Genomic DNA, 23,374 nt, shown 5'->3' on the forward strand with positions numbered 1-23,374 from the left:
AACACACACACACACACACACACACACACACACACACACACACACACAGAACAAAGGACTGTTGCATCAACCTACCGATTTGGGAAGTAGGAGGGGATGACGGTGCGAGTGTGATCTGTGAGGCTTTGGCAGATTTTTTGGTTTTTTTTAGCTTAGGTATAAAGGTGAATTTATTTAAAATCTAAAAAATTTTCAAGGATAAGAAAACAAAAGAAAAGAGTTCTTTATACCTGGGGATGAGGAGAACTAAAAAGACACTTTACTGGGAGAGCATTGTCTTTCCAGATTGTTTTCTTTGGCTCCTCACAATATGTAGTGACTAGCATTTTGTGCTCTTCATAACCTGTTCTCAACAGGTTAAATAGAATAAATTAATATTGTTACTTCTGAAAAATAGACTTGCTTTTTAAATTTTATTTCAGATCATGAGTTTTGACACCTTGTGCATACTAAATGTGAAGGTACATTTTCTTGGACACTTTTTTTTTGAAAGCTTATAAGAGTTTATTTGAGCCAAACTGATGACAATTGCCAGGAAGCAAAATCTCAACGGATTGAGAAATTTTTGTTTACTATCTAGTATCTGTCAATATAGTAGTAAACTTTCTCTGTTAGGTTTGTACTAGGTTTCTCTACTACATGTAGATGGGCTTCTAACCCACATTCATGACAATATTTTAAATAGAAATTATAAGTTAAACAGTTTTATACCAAAATGTATCTATTGTTTCATGTACTAATTGGAATTTTTAAGTTATTTGAATTATAGCTTAAACCTGCAAGGGACTTATTCTAACAGACCTGGTCAAGGGCAGACGAGTGGTAAACATTTTATAGAACCAGGAAAAGCCCTTTTTGCATATTTTCTTTTCCATGTTTGTAGCATTTATTCATCTATTCAGCAAATATTTGTTGATCCACTAAACTATACATTAGCCATATGTTAGTGAGCCCTGCATACTTTTTAAGTATAATAAACGTCATTGCTTTTGAGAAAACAAAGCATTATGGTTTATGTCAATTTCATTTTTCAGTGCCAGCTCCTGTTGAACATCAGATCTGTCCTGCTGTTTGTGTTCTCATGAAACTTTCATTTGATGAGGAGCATAGACATGCAATGAATGAACTTGGTAAGACAAAAATGTTTTTTAATGCCATAGAAGAATACTGAAAACTTCATCATTGTTGAAATGGAATAGAAGGCTGCTAATTTCTATAACAAGTTGCTTCATCCTTGTAGCAAATAATTAAACTCTGGTTTCCAGAGGAGAAAAGTTTCTCAATGACAGAAACTGCTGCCCTGTTATAAACTAATTGGATTTTCAAAATCTCAGTTATAGACTGGAAAAATTACTACCTGGGCCACTCCTTGTCCCTAATGCTGAGGCAAGCTCTGTGTGACCGTGGACAGGGAGGGTGATTGGAACTGTTTTGAAATGTGGAGCTACTTCACTATTCTTAAACTCAATCATTTCTGATGGACACCAGAAGGAATTATTAAGATACTTATTTGTCTTCGTGGTTATCAGTACTTTATTGGACTTTCATGATAAGTAAGCAGCATGGTATCTTTGAAACTGGTTACTATGGTTACTATGCTGTGGTTACTATAGCTCTAATTTGAATCAGAAACATTCCATTAATTTTGGAACGATTATTCCTTTAGGTATGTATTATCACACACACACTAATCCTTCTATAACCTGCATTTGTGCACCCCATTTTTCATGTAACGGTTTTCCTTTGATTTCTAGGTTCATGTTGCACATGTGGTATTTATAAATTGCATCATGCTGACTGAGCCTTCTCATGTGAACTGGGTCTCTCTAGTTGTGCCACAAGCAAGACCATACACTGAGTTCCCATCTTAGTGTAGCTGTGCCCTGGCTTTTTGTGCTGTTTATGTTACATTGCATTCCAGCCCCCGCTTTGTATTCCTGTCACCCTTTTCATTATCATTCATCGTTTATCTTAAAAGTGACGAAGTCATGAGACTCTTACACAGAGAACCTGAACAGCCATAATGAGTGTTGTCTCCTTCAGAGCCATTGCTTCCGGAGGCTGTGCGCCTGTGGTTTCAGGCCTGTCCTCCAGCCGGCTTCTTTTCCCACAGGCCCCGGCAGTGGCACACCCGATTCTCTTTCCTTCCCCACCACCTCCCTCAGCCTCCTGTGGAACTGAGTATAACCTTAGGAGCTTTCTCCCTCTTTGGTCCAATCTCAACATTTGTGAACATTTTATGTCTGGGTGGGCTTTTTTAATGTTAGTAATAATGGGAAGGGGGTTAAAAATAATGAATAAACAGGAAAATGAATCCAATTTTAAGCTAACGCAAAGATTTTTCAATAAATGTCCCTGTGTTCCAGTGGACTATAGACTAGAACTGACACATTAATCATCTGAATTTCAAAGTGAAACGTAGACTCAGTATTTGTTCCTCTTCCTTCTTCAGGTAGGAAGGCTACCCGGGGCATTTCATCACAGGAGCTAGGGCAGGGGCTTTCAGGTGAGGAGCAGGATGGGGCCTTTGGGGGTGTGACTGCTGGGGACATAGCCACAAGGGATTGCCTTCTCATTCCTAGCCTTGCTTTTGCACTGGAACAAAAGAAGGATCAAGGTTTGTGGATTGTGGAGAAACAGAGTAAGATAGCACCAAGTATCTGACTGTGAGGGATAAGGAGGAAAAACTTCGCAAGTAGATGAATGGAAACCCCTAAGCCCAGTCAGCTGAAACTGTCATTTGTCCATACAAGACGATTCTACAGCTATCAGGGTCATGTAAATTTCTATCTCTGCAAGTTTTAGACTGTAACATGAGTGATGTATACACTTATTGATTCTTAGCTCTGTCCCAGCAACTTTCTAGGCTCTAGATATAAAAAAGATTAAGACATAGTCCTGACTTTCAAGGAACTTATGGTTTATTTGCATTAGTATTTCCAAAACCAGAGCATAATGATCAGCAGAGGCACCTGTAAAACCATGTAGGTTTTCAGTCCCTGTAGCAAGCAGGCTTAGTAAAACAATTTCCAGAGGAACCTAGGAACCTTATTTAATAAGGACCCCGGTGATTCATCTGATCAGGAAATTTTATGAAATACCAATCTATAGAATATTGACGTTGGGCCCCTAATATTTATTTTAGAATGAGACATTTCATGTTAATGGTGAATATCTAAACCAAGTAAAAACAAACAACAACTTTAAACATTAAGTGTCATCTTTACATTATCTTTGTTGAATTAAGAATTCTGTTGCATGTCAGCTGAAGCTATTGGTCCTCTACTATCTATAAGGTGATGAGATACCGTATTTGATAGTATTTGGTCCATCTAGACCCTGCTTTCTAACACTGGCACCAAGAAAAATGTGGAAGGACATGCTCATCATCTTTGCATTACCTTGAAACATCCTAATATTTCTCAGGGCAACCTGCTTTTTATTCTAACGATCATGAATTTCCATCATATTTTTTATTTGCCTGAAAACATAAAGGGTTCTCTCTTCTATCTGATATCCTAAATTCTATTGAATGTCCTTTTTTCATTAGCCATGTTCTTCATGGTTTTGTTGACATTGGCCATATCCTCCTTTAATTTTTGTTTTCAGAACCAAATCCTGAGATTTTTAGTTTTTCCATACAAGAGTGCTCAACTCTTTACTCATTTAGTGCCTTCTTGGGACTTTTATCACAAATACTGCTACACCAGACGGGATTTGATATCCACAAAGCATAGTGTGTTTTGTTTTGATATTGATGGTCTGCTTTATAACACTCAACATTTTGGCCATCTCATCAGTACACAGGGCCACTGTCTTTGGGTCAACAGTGACCCCTCAGGTCAGTCTCCTGGATAAGAACTCTCAGTTCTTTTCCTGTCTCCTCCTTTTTCCAAGCATCAGATGGTGGAATTCCTGGAAGCTTTATCCTCGGTGCCTTTCCCTCTACCTAGGCAGTATCTACCCTCCACTCTGTGGCCTCACTCACAGTGTTTCTCAAATGTACATCTTAATCCAAGTTCTCTCTCCTGAGTTTTAGATACACTATCACACTGCTCATCTGACATCTTCACTTAGATGGCTTTTCAGATATTTCTAACTCAGCTGCCACAAACTGAATTTTTTTTATCTCCTCCATCCCCAGACTCTTATTTCTCCCAGGGTTCCTTTTCTCAGAAAATGTCATTCCAATCACCCCAGTTGCTAAAGCCAGAATCTTGAAAGGTACCCATGACTTTATACTTATCTCCTACACTAGTAATTGAGTGCTTTAATTCTGCTTCTTAAATATATCTCAAATCACTGCTCTTCTCATTCCCAGTCCACACCACCATCATTTCTGCTATTCTGCAGCACTTTGTCTTACTTAGCTCCCAACTTCCAGTCATAATCGATTCTGCACCCTGCAACCATAGAAATCTGTTTAGACCACACATATATTTATGCCTTCCCCTACCTAAAATCCTTGGTGTGGCACATAAAGTCTGGCATGATCTGGCCTCTACCCATTTCTGTAGCCTCATCTTGTAACCCTCTCCTTGTTGCTATGTATTTCAGGCCCAGGGGCCCTTGGACATGCTGTTCAATCTGCCTGAAATGCTTCATTGTTCCTGCCCCACCCTTTGTAGATACTCCTTCATCATTTAAGTCTCAACTTAAACATTATTTCCTCAGCCTTTTTCTTGATCTCCCAGTCTAGGTTAAGTCCACCTGTTATCTTGCCCTGTACTTCTACACAATCCAACACAGTTTAGTTACTCATTGTGTATCTTTGCCCTAATCTATAAACTCCATAAAGACAGTGACTATTCACTGATATGTACTTATTCACTGCTATATTTTGGGTTGTCGGAAAAAGTCATGATGCATTTTTGCAACGAAAAACAGAAAAACATCATGACTTTTCCGACAACCCAATATTTTTTCCATCATTATGGTTGGATGGAGAGAAATCTCCCTAACTATGGTTTGAATTTTCCTTAACCAAATTAATTTTCACTTATCTACATTCATCTGTCATTTCTGATAATCATAAAAATGTGTGTGAATTTTCCTGTAGCTAAATCCCCTTGCCTGGAATTCTTGACCCAAAATAGAACTTTGTCTGTTTTGCAGACTTGTAGATTCCTCTACGTATTGACCCTTTTAGATTATTTGCAAAAATATGAAATGTACAGGTTCTCTCAGATTAATGACCTGACTGTTTAGACTTAACAGTATCGAAAAATTGTCTATTTCTATTCATCCTCCTTTTTCTGTCTGAGCCATTTTTCTGTGACAAAACAGTATCCCCATTCCCACAATGATTAATACTGATGACAAATAATATTTTGAATAGCCTCCATATGCATTTTTATTTTTATTTTTGTTCACTCCCTCACCATTTTGCTTCGCCTTTTGTTTTGTTTTTACTTCCCCTTCCTTTATGTCTTTCCCTTTCCTTTCTATTCATGTTCCTCCTTGCCTTCCTACTGTTGAGCATACCCAGTGGTGGGAACCAAGGGCAAAGAAAATACTAAATCCTAGTGTAGCTGATAGTTGACACTCGTGAGTAGCAGAGAAAATAAGAATTTTTTTTTAAATATAAATACTTAGTAACAAGTTGAACAGATCATTTTTCATAAAAAATAAGCTTTGCTTCAGGCAGTTTCATTTAGACTTTCAGTATTCCTAAGGATAATTATTCAGCAGATAAAAAGTATTGAAATAATTAGGCCACAGTGTGCAACAATGAAGAGTGTTTATGAAGCCCTAATAATAAAAATGTTATCTTTTTATGCTTACATTCAGGAAGACCTAGTGTTAAAAAATAGTCTTCATTGTTGATCGGATACAGTGTATGTGCAGTAAAGTGTAATGCTCATTTCACTCAGCAAGGCAAGGGGTGGAGGGTGGAGAAACTGGCAGAAAATGGAATAGTTGTCAGCTGTACTTTTTAAATGTATTACACAAAAGTCCTTTATAAGAGTTTTGTAGCTTGTAATTCTAAAGACAAACTTAAACCATGTATCCTCATTCTTTGAGATTTTTTCCTAATATTTAAGTTATAAACTTGATACTAGTTTGTTTTAGTTTAGATTATTATCTTTTTCCTCTTGCCCTTTTTAAATTAGGGGGACTACAGGCCATTGCAGAATTATTGCAAGTGGACTGTGAAATGTATGGGCTTACTAATGACCACTACAGTATTACATTAAGACGATATGCTGGAATGGCTTTGACAAACTTGACTTTTGGAGATGTTGCCAACAAGGTATGTTTTATAAGATCCACTTCTTAAGACATCTCAGGTATGAGTTAATTTACTTTTCTACAAACTACTTTTGCTTTTTGTCATCCTCCTATTAAACACTGAGTAATAAAAACCTGTACTTCATATCCCACTGGCATATCCTTATTCATTTGGTCATCTGATGACTAAACAAAGGCAAAAGATGGGACACAGTGGTGGATTTATGTAATTGCATTTAAAACATTGTTTCTAGGAATGAGAGCAAAAATCTGAAAATCTTGATGAGCAGTGCAAGTGTGACACACGTATTGGATGCATCCAAATAAGAGACTTTACTTTAAAACCCTTGCTTATTCTTTTTTATCAGATAGCAAAGGATATCGGATAAAGGATATTCGGAGGGTATTTGTCTTTTATTTATGTAATCTGATTGTAAGTCTTTTACGGGTGAAATATTAGCTGTAATTAAAATGAGACACTCAAAACTGATATTAAAGTTTAGTAGTCAAAAATAAAGCACAACTTCAGGTTGCCTTGTTATTGACCCTCTGTTCCATATCTAACTTTATAGGCTACGCTATGCTCTATGAAAGGCTGCATGAGAGCGCTGGTGGCCCAACTAAAATCTGAAAGTGAAGACTTACAGCAGGTACTACTTAGAATTTCAGATGTTTTTCTAGGATATCAGTGGGTTTCTATTCTGACTTAAATTAATTTAAGCTCAGTACTTAGAATCTCATGTTTCAATTATGGTTACATTAACACCAGAATAAAGGAAAATCATTATATTGTAGAAATTCCTTTTGGCACCATATTAGCATTTAGGAGGAATTTCTTTATTAATAGATTTCTATCTTACCTCTAGCATTAAAAAGAGCAACTATTATAAACCATTTTATATATAAATTATTCCAAAAATTTGATTCATTCGCAGGTTATTGCAAGTGTTCTAAGGAATTTGTCTTGGCGAGCAGATGTAAATAGTAAAAAGACATTGCGCGAAGTTGGAAGTGTGAAAGCATTGATGGAATGTGCTTTGGAAGTTAAAAAGGTACCTTTGAAAACATTTAATACTGTAATACGGACTTTATCTTTGGATACTTTTTTGCTGCCCTCTCCCATCCCTGAGGTTCCCTAATTTCTGACCTGTTTATCTCACCAATCCTTATTCTAGACTACTCCAAACTCCTAAAGTATAAAGATGGAAGAGATTGTGTGGTGGCCTAGTGTAAGGGTTTCTCAGACTCTGCACTGTTGACATCTTGGACCAGATAATTCCTTGTTTTGGGGGACTAACCTGTGCCTTGTAGGATAGTTAGCCTTTGTCCATTAAATGTCAGTACACCCTCCACTCAGTCATGACAAGTCAAAAATGTCTCCAGGTATTACTAAATATCCCCCAGAAAGGAAGAGGGATTGAATTATCCCCAGTTAAGAATCACCTGGAAAACCCAAGAAAAATTATGAAAAATAGGGAATGTATTTAACTAAATAACTGGTTATAAAGATAATAGTCAGATATACTTAGGGTCCGCATAAAGATACCTTTAATATGCTACTGAATTGGAAAAACACTATGCTGACACTGCAGAAAAGAAGATATTTGAATGGCCAATAAGCACTTAAAAAGATACTCAACATTAGTCATCAGGGAAATATAAATTAAAATTGCAATGAGATAGCAGCACACGTATTATATTGGTTAAAATTTAAAAGATTGGCCAAGTGTTGTCAAGGCTGTTGAGCAGCTGGAATTCTCATGCACTGCTGGTGGAAATGTAAAATGGTATAACCACTTTGGAGAACATTTGTCAGTGTTTTAAAGTTAAATGTACGCCTACCTTACAACCCAGCCATTTTACTCCTAAGTGCTTACCCAAGAGGAACAAACATGTATGTTCACACAAAGACTTAACACACATGTTCACAGAAATATTATTTGTGATAGCCAAAAACTAGGAATAACTAATGTCCATCAACAGGGGAATGGGCAAATTGTGGAGTATTCACAATGGAATACTGTTCAGCTATAAGAAGAGTGAACTATTGATACATGTAATAATCCATAATGACAGAAAACAGATAAGTAGTTACCTGGGGTTAGGGTTGGATTACAAGGGGGTGGATATTAGAAAATTTGGGAGGATGAAACAAATGTTTGTTCCTGATTGGAGTGATGACGGTTTCATGAGTATACCCATCAAAAGTGATCAAATTGCACATTTGAAATATGTGCAGTTTATTATTCTCCAGTTGTACCACAATAAAGTTAAACCAAAAAAATTAGTACTGTGCACACTTTAAGACTCCTAATTAACCATGTATATTTTCAGAAAAACCTAATGTGTTCGTATGTATTATGGGAACTTATACTGCTGCTGAATGTTCATGACTTTAAATTATCTCTCACGGACCTCAGAGATTTACATACAGACTAATTGAAAGCCAAGAAAGCTAGATTAAAAAACACATCCTACTGGGGAACATAAAAGACCATAATAAATGGAAAGACATACCCTATTCTTATAAAGGAAGAGTGGTATTTTAAAGATCATTTCTCCCCTAAACTCATATGTAAATTTTAAATGGAAGTCCAATCTTGGAAACACTAGCCAATCGGAAATCAATAATACCCAATTCAGGTTTTGGCCTGCTTCTGGTTAGCAGTATTAGAATTTATTTGTTCCCTCTTTTTCTTCATTCAATGCAACAGTCATTCTCTTTCTCTTTTTAATTCATCATCTTTTCCTTCTCAACTTCATTTACTACTAATTACCAAGAGAATCAGAAGTGCCTTCCATAGTCCCCATGTAGTGCATCATTTGGACTTCAGTCAGCAGGCTCTTACTCTTCTATACAACAGAACCTTTCCTTCACCCACAGTCTGTGCCCAAGGGCTGCTGTTCACTCAAAGATGTTAGTCGCTTACTCTTGTCTTTTATATCTTCTCTACCGGATATAGAAGAGAATGCCTTTTATGTTTCATCTATTTATAGGAAACCCAATTTTTTGAAAATTGAAAAAAAAATTCTGTTGCTTTTTCTAACTCCTGCAGTTACTCTTTTTTCCTGTGATAACCAAGACCCTGAACAAGTCATTTGCTCCATTTCTTAACCAGTATACCTTCCTTGGTCCCTCCTAATTTTGCTTCTAACAAAATCAAGATTAATAGATTAACTTGGATTTTTATTTTCTACCTATACCTACATTATTAAAATGCCTCCCTTTGTTTTTACCACCTGCACTTTCAACCTCTAGTCACTTCTTTCCTCTAACTATAAAACTTCTTTGAAACAAAACCCTTGGCCCTCGGCATGCAGTCTTCTAGAGAGCACCTTCTATTTTCGTACTTTAACTCTCCCTCTGGGCCAGTTGCAGTTTAAAAGCTCACTCCTCTAAACTCTTGCTGTTTTTTCTGTTCTCAGCATACTTCGGATGTCCCACCTTTATGTCAGTCACAGTGTAATTAAAATTGAGAGCTCTTACCCTTCTCCCATTTTGATTGGTGAAAGCACTTCTTCCCTGCCTCCTCACAAATAGTATCTAAACCTGTTCCTTAGATTGTTTCATTCATTTGATTTCCTGATGAAGAGACTACAGTAGCTATTTGTTGGGTTAGGCCCAAAATGTTTGCAGTGACAGTCAAGGTTTTCTTTGACCTCTCCGACCTTACCCCCTACTATTCCCCAGCATGGCGTTTGATCTCCCCCTTCTTCTTTCTGTTCTTCAGTACCCCCCCCCACCCCCAAGTAAATTGTTAGCACCTTCAAAGAAGGTATCAGTTTGTTATGTTTGTATCCTCTGGAGTACCTCTAATTGTGATAGGCATAGAGTAGATTTCTAATGGATGTTTATTCCTTGATTGTGTGTAGTAAGAGGAAAGACTGGCATCAGGATCATGGCAGGTTTTGACCAGACACCCTTAATTGTATATACAGAGTATTTCTGTGGCAATTACAGTTTGACAGTTTACTGTGATATTATACCAGGGAGTTCTGGTTTTTGTAATTACCTTGTTTCTTTGGGAGTTTTAAGAATTGGAGTTTTTCCGGTATGCTTTCTTTTTAATAAGTTATATTGTTACTTTTGAATCAACTACATATAAATATGTATGTGTTTTTTATACAAACGGAATATTGTACATACTGCCCTGCAACTTGCTGTCTTCATTTAGTAACACTTCTTAGCTATCTTTCCATGTCAGCATATAGAGGTTTTTTTTGTAGTATTTGTTATCCTGAAAATGTTAGCTTTTCAGAATGCACATCAGTTCTGTTTCATGTTCTAATATAAGCTTTTGTAAGATATGTGTGTACCATCTAAACACTTAGAATAATGTTCATAAAGGTCATTAGTTTAATATTATGTTTTACTTGTTTATGGGGATATCACTGACTTAAGTTCCATTTGGTATTTTATGAAAGTTTTTCTAAATGGGGAATTCCTAATACTTTACCAGTGATGGGGTGAGCAGGAGGGGAGATTTTAAAAATAAATAAGTAACTTGTTCCACAGAAGTAAATGTGGAAGTTATGAGAGACAAATTCCAACTCTAATTAGATGACACATCATTTGTTTCTTAATAGGAATCAACCCTCAAAAGCGTATTGAGTGCCTTATGGAATTTATCAGCACATTGCACTGAGAATAAAGCTGATATATGTGCGGTAGATGGTGCACTTGCATTTTTGGTTGGCACTCTCACTTACCGGAGCCAGACAAATACTTTAGCCATTATTGAAAGTGGAGGTGGGATATTACGGAATGTGTCCAGCTTGATAGCTACAAATGAGGACCACAGGTAAATAGAGTTTTATGTTACTTATAAATGAATTAGTATAGAATGCATTCCCTCAGAAAGACCCATTTGTAAGCAGTGTTTTGTGTAATTATGTAAGTTCTAAGCCAAATTGTGTGAAAAGATAACTGTTAATGCCTAATTCACTCATTAATGTCTTTATTCTAATAAAATTTCATAGTATCATAAAGATGTCCAGAAATAAACAAATGATAGCTGAGAGTTATAACTCATATGTAGAGGAAAGAATTAAAGTCACAAAAACAAAAATAAAACCTGTGGGTATGATCCAGAGAGTACAGTGGTTTACATTTTTCTAATGGTGTTTTAACATCAATATTATTATTTAGCCAACAGCCATTCATCCAGTCTACTAGCGCTGTGAAACCTAAGAGAGCACCTCAGATACAGGGCACACATTTTCTGAACTTGGTGTCTGTATTATGTCAACCAAAATGTGGGTATCTTTCACAGCATATTCATTTTATTCAGCATTGTTCCTCTCTCCTTTTCAAAAGCACAATGTGGTACTTTTAGTAAAAGAACCTATAAAGACTATATATCTTTTAAGTGTTTGATGCAAATAAAAAATGCAAAGAAGACTTCTTGAACTCAGTAAGCACCCGGGTGTCTACAGGACCGCTGAGAGGACCACCATGTTAAAGCTTACTGTACACCCTTGCCAGTCAGTTTGAAAGCCCACTAAAGCTGAGTATTTGTCATTAAACTTCAGCCTTCCTTGCATTGAACAGCTGTAGCTCTTCAAGTCCCAGAGTTCATTGTGCTGATTCTCAACCCTTGTTTTCATAGTTACCTTTAAATATTTTGAAAACCTTTCTTTTGCTTTATTTTTAGAAATAACAACTATACACACAATTTGTCAGAGAGCACTTAGCAGTATCACAAAATCAAGCCAGAGATACAGAGATTACTCTAAAAGTCAGTGTGCTGATCTAGGCACTGCCAGCGTGTGCTCCTTGACTACATAAAGATCTACTGATTGATTAAATTACCACAAAGTCCCTGTTCAGCATAAGATTTCATGAAATTGGGATGCTGTCACCATGTAAATAAAGTAAATGTATCTGCTCAACAAAAATCTAAAAAGTTATCAGTTCAGAATAGGAAATGTAGAATGAATTAAAATTAACACTTACACTTCTTTTAGTCTGACAGATGAGTTCTTTAAAACAATAAACAGTAAATGAACAACAAATGGAGCTATGGAATGCCTGGAATTTATAGTATAATTTGGTATAATTTTATTATGCCTGTTGTTAATAAGTTTTAGTAGTTATCTTTAAAGTTGTTTTCTATCCTTTTATTTGTTGTTACTAGAAACAGATTTTGACCTTAATTTTGTGTTCTTATGTTTTTATTTCAGGCAAATCTTGAGAGAGAACAACTGCTTGCAAACCTTATTACAACACTTAAAATCTCACAGTTTGACAATAGTCAGTAATGCATGTGGAACCTTGTGGAATCTCTCAGCAAGAAACCCGAAAGACCAGGAGGCATTATGGGACATGGGGGCTGTCAGCATGCTCAAGAACCTCATCCATTCAAAGCACAAAATGATTGCTATGGGAAGTGCCGCTGCTTTACGGAATCTCATGGCAAATAGACCTGCAAAGTATAAGGATGCCAATATTATGTCTCCTGGTTCAAGCTTGCCATCTCTTCATGTCAGGAAACAGAAAGCCCTAGAAGCAGAATTAGATGCTCAGCATTTATCAGAAACTTTTGACAATATTGACAATTTAAGTCCCAAGGCATCTCATCGTAGTAAGCAAAGACACAAGCAAAATCTCTACGGTGACTATGTTTTTGATACCAATCGACATGATGATAATAGGTCAGACAATTTTAATACTGGAAACATGACTGTCCTGTCACCATATTTAAATACTACAGTGTTGCCCAGCTCCTCTTCATCAAGGGGGAGTTTAGATAGCTCTCGTTCTGAAAAAGACAGAAGTTTAGAGAGAGAGCGAGGAATGAGCCTAGGCAGCTACCACCCAGCAACAGAAAATCCAGGCACGTCTTCAAAGCGAGGCCTGCAGATATCCACCACTGTGGCCCAGATTGCTAAAGTCATGGAAGAAGTGTCAGCCATCCACACCTCCCAGGACGACAGAAGTTCTGGGTCTGCTACAGAATTACACTGTGGGACAGACGAGAGGAACGCACTCAGAAGAAGCTCTACTGCCCACACACATTCAAACACTTATAACTTCACTAAGTCAGAAAATTCAAATAGGACATGTCCTATGCCTTATGCCAAACTGGAATATAAGAGATCTTCAAATGACAGTTTAAATAGTGTCAGTAGTAGTGATGGTTATGGTAAAAGAGGTCAAATGAAACCTTCAATTGAATCCTATTCTGAAGATGATGAAAGTAAATTTTGCAGCTATGGTCAATATCCAGCTGACCTAGCCCATAAAATACACAGTGCAAATCATATGGATGATAATGATGGAGAACTAGACACACCAATAAATTATAGTCTTAAATATTCAGATGAGCAGTTGAACTCCGGAAGGCAAAGTCCTTCACAAAATGAAAGATGGGCAAGACCCAAACATATAATAGAAGATGAAATGAAACAGAGTGAGCAAAGACAATCCAGGAGTCAAAGCACAACCTACCCCGGGTACACTGAGAGCACTGACGATAAACACCTCAAGTTCCAGCCACATTTTGGACAGCAAGAATGCGTTTCCCCATATAGGTCGAGAGGAGCCAGTGGTTCCGAAACAAATCGAGTAAGTTCTAATCATGGAATTAATCAAAATGTCAACCAGTCCTTGTGTCAGGAAGATGACTACGAAGATGATAAGCCAACCAACTATAGCGAGCGTTACTCTGAGGAAGAGCAGCAGGAGGAAGAGAGGCCGACAAACTACAGCATAAAGTACAATGAGGAAAAACATCATGTGGATCAGCCCATTGATTACAGTTTAAAATATGCCACAGACATTCCTTCCTCACAGAAACCATCCTTTTCATTTTCGAAGAGCTCATCTGGACAAAGCACTAAAACTGAACACCTCTCTTCAAGCAGTGAGAATACATCCACACCTTCGTCTAATGCCAAGAGGCAGAATCAGCTCCACCCGAGTTCTGCCCAAAGCAGAAGTGGTCAGACTCCAAAGGCCAGCTCCTGCAAAGTTCCGTCTATCAACCAGGAAACAATACAGACTTACTGTGTGGAAGACACCCCAATATGTTTTTCAAGGTGTAGTTCATTATCATCTTTGTCATCAGCTGAAGACGAAATAGGATGTGATCAAACAACACAGGAAGCAGATTCTGTTAATACACTACAAATAGCAGAAATCAAAGAAAACAGTGGAACTAGATCAACTGAAGATTCTGTGAGTGAAGTCCCAACCACAGCACAGCACAGCAGAACCAAACCCAGCAGACTCCAGGCTTCCAGTTTGGCTTCAGAACCGCCCCGGCACAAAGCTGCTGAACTTTGTTCAGGGGCCAAATCTCCATCAAAAAGTGGTGCCCAGACTCCTAAAAGTCCACCCGAGCACTATGTTCAGGAGACCCCACTCATGTTTAGCAGATGTACGTCTGTCAGTTCACTTGATAGCTTTGAGAGTCGTTCCATTGCCAGCTCCGTTCAGAGTGAACCCTGCAGTGGAATGGTAAGTGGCATTATAAGCCCCAGTGACCTCCCAGATAGCCCCGGACAAACCATGCCACCAAGCAGAAGTAAAACCCCTCCTCCTCCGCCGCCGCCTCAAACAGCTCAAGCTAAACGAGAGGTGCCTAAGAATAAAGCTCCAAATGCTGAAAAAAGAGAAAGTGGACCTAAGCAAGCTGCTGTGAACGCTGCAGTTCAGAGGGTCCAGGTTCTTCCAGATGCTGACACTTTATTGCATTTTGCCACAGAAAGCACTCCAGATGGATTTTCTTGTTCCTCGAGCCTGAGTGCTCTGAGCCTCGATGAGCCATTTATACAAAAGGATGTGGAATTACGAATAATGCCTCCAGTCCAGGAAAATGACAATGGGAATGAAACAGAATCTGAGCAGCCCGAAGAATCAAATGAAAACCAGGCAAAGGAGGCAGAAAAGCCTACTGATTCTGAAAAAGACCTATTAGATGATTCAGATGATGACGATATTGAAATACTAGAAGAATGTATTATTTCTGCCATGCCAACAAAATCTTCACGCAAAGTCAAAAAGCCAGCCCAGAGCGCTACAAAATTACCTCCACCTGTAGCAAGGAAACCAAGTCAGCTGCCCGTGTACAAACTCCTGCCATCACAAAACAGGATACAAGCACAAAAGCATGTTAGCTTTACACCAGGAGATGATATGCCACGAGTGTACTGTGTAGAAGGGACACCTATAAACTTTTCCACAGCGACATCTCTAAGTGACCTAACAATAGAGTCCCCTCCTAATGAGTTAGCTGCTGGTGACGGGGTTAGAGCAGGGGCACAGTCGGGTGAATTTGAAAAACGAGATACCATTCCTACAGAAGGCAGGAGTACAGACGAGGCTCAAAGAGGAAAAACCTCATCTATAACTATACCTGAACTGGATGACAGCAAGACAGAAGAAGGTGATATTCTTGCAGAATGCATTAATTCTGCCATGCCCAAAGGGAAAAGTCACAAGCCTTTCCGTGTGAAGAAGATAATGGACCAGGTCCAACAAGCGTCTATGTCCTCATCTGGAACTAACAAGAACCAATTAGATGGTAAGAAAAAGAAACCTACTTCGCCAGTAAAACCTATGCCACAAAATCCTGACTATAGGACGCGTGTAAAAAAAAATACAGATTCAAAAAACAATTTAAATGCTGAGAGAACTTTTTCAGACAACAAAGATTCAAAGAAACAGAACTTGAAAAATAATTCCAAGGACTTCAATGATAAGCTACCAAATAATGAAGATCGAGTCAGAGGAAGTTTTACTTTTGATTCACCTCATCATTACACGCCTATTGAGGGAACTCCATACTGTTTCTCACGAAATGACTCTCTGAGTTCTCTAGATTTTGATGATGATGATGTCGACCTTTCCAGGGAAAAGGCTGAATTAAGAAAGGGGAAAGAAAATAAGGAATCAGAAGCTAAAGTCACCAGCCACATAGAACTAACCTCAAGCCAACAATCAGCTAATAAGACACAAGCTGTGACAAAACATCCAATAAGTCGAGGACAGCCTAAACCCATATTGCAGAAGCAGTCTGCTTTTCCCCAGGCATCCAAAGACATACCAGACAGGGGGGCAGCCACCGATGAAAAATTACAGAATTTTGCTATTGAAAATACTCCAGTTTGCTTTTCTCGAAATTCCTCTCTAAGTTCCCTGAGTGACATTGATCAAGAAAACAACAACAACAAGGAAAATGAACCTATCAAAGAGGCAGAGCCCCCTGACTCACGGGCAGAGCCAAAACCTCAGGCATCCGGCTATGCTCCTAAATCATTCCACGTTGAAGACACACCTGTCTGTTTCTCAAGAAACAGTTCTCTCAGTTCTCTCAGTATTGATTCTGAAGATGACCTGTTGCAGGAATGCATAAGCTCTGCAATGCCAAAAAAGAAAAAGCCTTCAAGACTCAAGGGTGATAATGAAAAGCATAGTCCCAGAAACATGGACGGGATATTAGCAGAAGATTTGACACTTGATTTGAAAGATATACAGAGACCAGATTCAGAACACGGTTTATCCCCTGATTCAGAAAATTTTGATTGGAAAGCCATTCAGGAAGGTGCAAATTCCATAGTGAGTAGTTTACATCAAGCTGCTGCTGCTGCCTGTTTATCTAGACAAGCTTCATCTGATTCGGATTCCATCCTTTCACTGAAATCAGGCATCTCGCTGGGATCACCATTTCATCTCACACCTGATCAAGAGGAAAAACCCTTTACAAGTAATAAAGGCCCACGAATTCTGAAACCTGGGGAGAAAAGTACATTGGAAGCTAAAAAGGTAGAATCTGAAAATAAAGGAATCAAAGGAGGGAAAAAAGTTTATAAGAGTTTGATTACTGGAAAAGTTCGATCTAATTCGGAAATTTCAAGCCAAATGAAACAGCCCCTTCAAGCAAACATGCCTTCAATCTCCCGAGGGAGGACAATGATTCACATTCCAGGAGTTCGAAATAGCTCTTCTAGTACAAGTCCAGTTTCTAAAAAAGGCCCACCCCTGAAGACTCCAGCCTCTAAAAGCCCTAGTGAGGGTCAGACAGCCACCACTTCTCCTAGAGGAGCCAAGCCATCAGTGAAGTCAGAATTAAGCCCTGTTACCAGGCAGACATCCCAACAGGCTGGGTCAAATAAAGGGCCTTCCAGATCAGGATCTAGAGACTCCACTCCTTCAAGACCGGCCCAGCAGCCATTAAGTAGACCTATGCAATCTCCAGGGCGAAACTCAATTTCTCCTGGCAGAAATGGAATAAGCCCTCCTAACAAATTATCTCAACTGCCAAGGACATCATCCCCTAGTACTGCTTCAACTAAGTCCTCGGGTTCTGGGAAAATGTCATACACGTCTCCAGGCAGACAGATGAGCCAGCAGAACCTAACCAAACAAACGGGTTTATCCAAAAATGGCAGTAGTATCCCAAGAAGTGAGTCTGCCTCCAAAGGACTAAATCAGATGACTAATAGCAATGGATCCAATAAAAAGGTAGAACTTTCTAGAATGCCTTCAACCAAATCAAGTGGAAGTGAATCTGATAGGTCAGAGAGACCTGTATTAGTACGCCAGTCAACTTTCATCAAAGAAGCTCCAAGCCCAACCCTGAGGAGAAAATTGGAGGAATCTGCTTCATTCGAATCCCTTTCTCCATCTTCTAGACCAGATTCTCCCACTAGATCCCAGGCACAGACTCCAGTTTTAAGTCCCTCCCTTCCTGATATGTCTCTGTCAACACCTCCATCTGTTCTGGCTGGTGGATGGCGAAAACTCCCACCTAATCTCAGTCCCACCATAGAGTATAACGATGGAAGACCAGCAAAGCGCCATGATATAGCACGCTCCCATTCTGAAAGCCCTTCCAGACTCCCCATCAATAGATCAGGAACCTGGAAACGTGAGCACAGCAAACATTCATCCTCTCTTCCTCGAGTGAGCACTTGGAGAAGAACTGGAAGTTCATCCTCAATTCTTTCTGCTTCTTCGGAATCCAGTGAAAAAGCAAAAAGTGAGGATGAAAAACATGTGAACTGTATTTCAGGAACCAAACAAACTAAAGAAAACCAAGTATCCACAAAGGGAACATGGAGAAAAATAAAAGAAAATGAAATTTCTCCCACAAGTAGTACTTCTCAGACGTCTTCCTCAGGTGCTGCCAATGGTGCTGAATCAAAGACTCTAATTTATCAAATGGCACCTGCTGTTTCTAAAACAGAGGACGTTTGGGTCAGAATTGAGGACTGCCCCATTAACAACCCGAGGTCCGGAAGGTCTCCCACAGGAAATACTCCCCCAGTGATTGATAGTGTTTCAGAAAAGGGAACGCCAAACGCTAAAGATTCAAAAGATAATCAGGGAAAACAAAATGTGGGTAATGGCAGTGGTCCTGTGCGCACCATGGGTTTGGAAAACCGCCTGAACTCCTTTATTCAGGTAGACGCCCCAGATCAAAAAGGAACTGAAGCAAAACCAGCACCAAGTAATCCTGCCCCCGTGCCAGAGACTAATGAAAGCTCCATAACTGAGCGTACCCCATTCGGTTCTAGCAGCTCGAGCAAACACAGCTCACCTAGTGGGACTGTTGCTGCCAGAGTGACTCCTTTCAATTACAACCCAAGCCCTAGGAAAAGCAGCGCAGACAGCACTTCAGCTCGGCCATCTCAGATCCCTACGCCAGTGAATAACAACACAAAGAAACGAGATTCCAAAACTGACAGCACAGAATCCAGTGGAACTCAAAGCCCTAAGCGCCATTCTGGGTCTTACCTTGTGACGTCTGTTTAAAAGAGCTGGAATAATGAAACTAAGAAAAGTATGTGTTAATTACAACTGCTATGTAGAAATTTTGTTTCAAATGAAACTTTAAAAGACTGAAAGTTTTGTAAATAGGTTTGATTCTTGTTAGAGGGTTTTTTGTTCTGGAAGCCATATTTGAATAGTATACTTTGTCTTCACTGGTCATATTTTGGGAGGCACTCTTATAGTTAGAAAGAAAATAGTAAAGCCAAGTATATTTGTACAGTATGTTTTACACGTATTTAAGTAGCATCCCATCCCATTATCCTTTAATTATTGCTTGTCTTAAAATAATGAACACTACAGATAGAAGATATGATATATTGTATGATTTATTGCTGTTATCAATCAATTCTAGGTTATAAACTGACTAAACTTACATCAGGGAGAAATTGGTATTTATGCAAAAAACCATTCTGTTTTAGTCCTTGTGAATCCATCTAACATCATAATTAATCATGTGGCTGTGAAATTCACAGTAATATGGTTCCCGATGAACAAGTTTACCCAGCCTGCTTTGCTTTACTGCATGAATGAAACTGATGGTTCAATAAACAGTTCTGTGGTCACATGGTGTGCATATAGATAGCTACAGTGTAACAATTTACACTCTTTTGTGCTCAATACAAAAAAAAATCTGTGTTAACTGTAAAACATTGAATGAAACTATTTTACCTGAACTAGATTTTATCTGAAAGTAGGTAGAATTTTTGCTATGCTGTAACTTGTATATTCTGGTATTTGAGGTGAGATGGCTGCTCTTTTATTAATGAGACCTGAATTGTGTCTCAACAGAAACTAAATGAACATTTCAGAATAAATTATTGCTGTATGTAAACTGTTACTGAAATTGGTATTTGTTTGAAGGGTCTTATTTCACATTTGTATTAATAATTGTCAAAAGAGCCTCTTAAAAGCTTATGTAATTTTTTTTTCAATTTCTATGCATTAAGAGTAAAATTCCTCCTACTGTAATAAAAACAATTGAAGCTGACTGTTGGCATTTAACCATTCCATGCATTGGCACTGAATCATTCCTGAAATTTATTTTTCTTATATGTGATTAGCACTTCCTAATATTTAATATTTTTCCACTTGTACTTTTTTTTCTTTACTCTATTGGAGCTGGTTTAAAACATATTCATTTAACAGCAATGTCAACTGCCTCGCACAAACTAGGCATTGAACATAAAAGGCCCACATAAAACATTTCTCTTAATAGAATTCTGTACTTGAAAAATTAATGAGTTATTCTTGAGTATAAGTAGTCTCTTCCAATGGGAGAATGTAACTGTTGTCCCTTCATCTTTCGCTGTGGCTACCTAGCCTGAAATGAACAGCTTTTATCACTGTTACAGCAAATTTCCAGCAAGCAAGTATAATCAGCACTTTGCCACACTCAGCAAGAACAGATCACATGGAGTATCAAAGGTAGACGTAATACCATGAGGATAGCCAAACGACTAAACCCCCTGCCTGTTAAGGAAAACTGTTTTTGATGGGTAGAATTGTGGGGTGCATTCAAGTGCCCTCTTCCTCACATGTCAGGGAAAATCCTCCTTTATGAAGGAAGATAAACTGATACACTTATTAACAAATGGAATTTAATCTCTTCTCACAGTTTGTTCTAAAAGATCAGAGGGTGAGGATGATGATAAATACGTTTGTTGAATAAATGAAAATTTATTTTTAATCATGCATTCTGCATTTGTAGAAGGAAAAAGATACTTAGGTATGGTGGGCACTGAGAAAAGGGTGAGAGGAGTAAGCACATGTATCTTGTGCCCTTGAAATCACATCATGTAGTTAATTACCTCTTACCCATGATGATCACAGGAAATGAGGCTGATTTTTTTTTTTAACTAAAATGCCAGTAAAGTGCTATGATTTGAAGTAAGGCATTTCACTCCATAGCCCATACTCTTTCCACTGCACTACTTTGCAAACACCTCAATTTACTGATCTTTGGAATACATTGACATTTAAATTTTTGTCAAATTTTATCTGAATGAAATAGTTTGTGAATAATAATACTAATTTATTCTGTTTATATTTTTCTTGATCTGCTTTATACAACAGGGTTACTTGCATATAGGTCATATTTCTTTCCTCTTGGTCATGATTTTCTATTTTTTCTGAATTGCATTTCAGTTTTTATAAATCACTTCAAATATTTTTATGGAAAGAGATGGGGTGTAGCCAATTAGGATAAAATTGCCCTTTTCAAGTAAGGAAAAAAAGGCCTTTTTTAAGTAAGGAAAAATATTAGCAGTGCTGGAAATGAAAACAAAAGGTGCCTTCCACATGCCAAAAAACTCAGAAATTTTTGTAGGCAGCACCCACTGGGAGAGGCGCCAGTCTACATTGCCCACTGAAGGAAAAGTTGCTCTATAAGCCCCTCTCATTAGAGAATTAGTGAAGGGGCAAATCTCAGTTCTACTTCTAGAAGTTCACAGGGTGCTGCCATAACATAGCAGGCCAGACAGTCCCAGTTTTTACTTCTTATTTCCAAAAGGCATACTGAGCTCAGTGTTGGGGATTAGTTGTGATGCCTGTTAAGTAGGAGGCAGTGCTCTATCCAGCTGTGGACTGCAGCAAATAAATCTTAAGGCAACAGTTTTCAAACGAGTGCATTTGAATCACCAGGAGTGCTTGTAAGGACATAGCTGGGCCACACCCCGCTAGTCTCTCATTCTGAGTAGGGCCCAAGAAGTTGCAGTTCTAACAGTTTCGCAGGTAATGCTGCTGCCCTGGAACCACACTTTGAGAACTACTGCCCTAAGTTATAACAAGGAAGCTCCTTGAGTGATTGCCTTCAGTTCTAGCAGTTCGTCCTCTGAACAACTGAACCTTTAACCTGACAATGTATACCAACAAATAAACTTCTCTCTCCTTTAGGCATAAAAGATTTGAATTCAGCTATACAACCTGATATAGCTCATCTCAACTCCCAGTAGTGGACAGATTTACCAGACCTGCCTCAACAGGTAATTCTAAACATAATGACTATTTGAGGGATCAGCTAACATTCCCTTAAAACAGTTATTGTAAAGGCAATAATTTCAGCAAATGTCTAATGCGCATTTGCAATAAGAAGAGACTATGAAAAGGAACTTTCAAATGAGGGAAGATTGATTTCGCGTGAAAGGAAAATGTGCCCAATGTGTTAATAAACAGTAGGAGTGATTGACAACCAATTAACTATGGCAAATCAGATTGGTATTTAAGAATAAACTTTACAAGTTACCTGGGCAGTAAAAGGAATGTTAATGAGAAGGAAATAAAAGATGAACATTCATAAGGATCAAATAGGACCATAAGTAAAGTCCAAAAAAAACATTGACTGTAAAATACAATTCATGTTACCACAAGGTTAGGTGAAGGGATGAATCTGTTACTGAGAATGGGAGCCAGTTGCACTATATCTGAATTTATGTTATCACTAGGTTTCTCTGTATCTATGATAGGAAAAGAACAGAGTGCCAGAAATGTAAAATAAATTGCCAAGAGATGAAAGATTTGAGTAAAATCATTAAAATTTACCAAACAAAAAATTTTTCAAAAGTTATGGGGCTGAAATAGAGTATACAAATTAGTTTTTAATTTCTAATAAGCATATATCCCTCATATTATGCCTACTGTAAAATACTGCTTTGTAGTGTTGAAACCTATGGACTTTGACTTCTGTGAACACCAGGTCATTTTCTTGCCATTACCCTCACTCTGTTACATGGTCTATAAAACTATATTCTGTTTTTTTGTTAGGCCATTGATACTTCCTTCAACCTGTATGTTCTATGTGTATAATATTGTTCTTGGTGCTAAATACACTTTCTTTCCTCTGATATTCAGTATAATTCTTTATATTTGTGACTATTCACTCATTTTCTTGAAGTTATGTGATTGTTACTATTTTTAAATTAAAAATACTCATACTGCATACTAATAATGAAGGTGACCATTGAATATAAAGCAACACTGTATTTAGAACTATGCCAAATATTAACCTGCCCCACATATACCACCTTTTGGAATCCAAACACTTAGCCTCACTGGTCACTGAACCACATACCCAGTCTTTCCCCTTGGCCTAGGGGAGACTCATCATCAATTGCCCAGTGGCTGAAGACTTGTATAGCTGGCTTAAAAAAAAAAAAAAAGACTGGGCCAATTTGAAATAAGAGTCAGAAAGTAAATTTCTGGTTGGTGATTGAGAGCTGGAACTGAAAACTCTTTAGAGTTAAGGCTGGGGTTATTATGGTTGGCATCATGAAGCTAAAACTAAGAGAAAGCCAGCCAGCCAATAGAGAAAGAGAAAAGAACAGATAGTGGAGGGAGGTATAGAGAGCAAATGAAAGGTGAGAGTCACTA

General features: G+C 38.2%; 1 protein-coding gene across 1 annotated transcript in view; it reads left to right on the top strand.

The window, feature by feature from the left end:
• The window catches only part of APC (APC regulator of Wnt signaling pathway), a 157,830-nt gene extending 134,982 nt beyond the window's left edge, over window positions 1-22,848 (top strand). Inside the window, exons 9-14 of the mRNA XM_019659127.1 lie at window positions 1,035-1,130; window positions 6,114-6,253; window positions 6,804-6,881; window positions 7,167-7,283; window positions 10,819-11,033; window positions 12,415-22,848. Of these exons, the coding sequence (XP_019514672.1) occupies window positions 1,035-1,130; window positions 6,114-6,253; window positions 6,804-6,881; window positions 7,167-7,283; window positions 10,819-11,033; window positions 12,415-18,991 (7,223 nt within the window). The 3' untranslated portion in view covers window positions 18,992-22,848. The remainder of the gene's footprint in view (window positions 1-1,034; window positions 1,131-6,113; window positions 6,254-6,803; window positions 6,882-7,166; window positions 7,284-10,818; window positions 11,034-12,414) is intronic.
• The last annotated feature ends 526 nt before the right edge of the window (window positions 22,849-23,374 follow it).

Source organism: Hipposideros armiger, unplaced genomic scaffold, assembly GCF_001890085.2.
Source record: "Hipposideros armiger isolate ML-2016 unplaced genomic scaffold, ASM189008v1 scaffold_296, whole genome shotgun sequence".
NCBI lineage: Eukaryota > Metazoa > Chordata > Mammalia > Chiroptera > Hipposideridae > Hipposideros > Hipposideros armiger.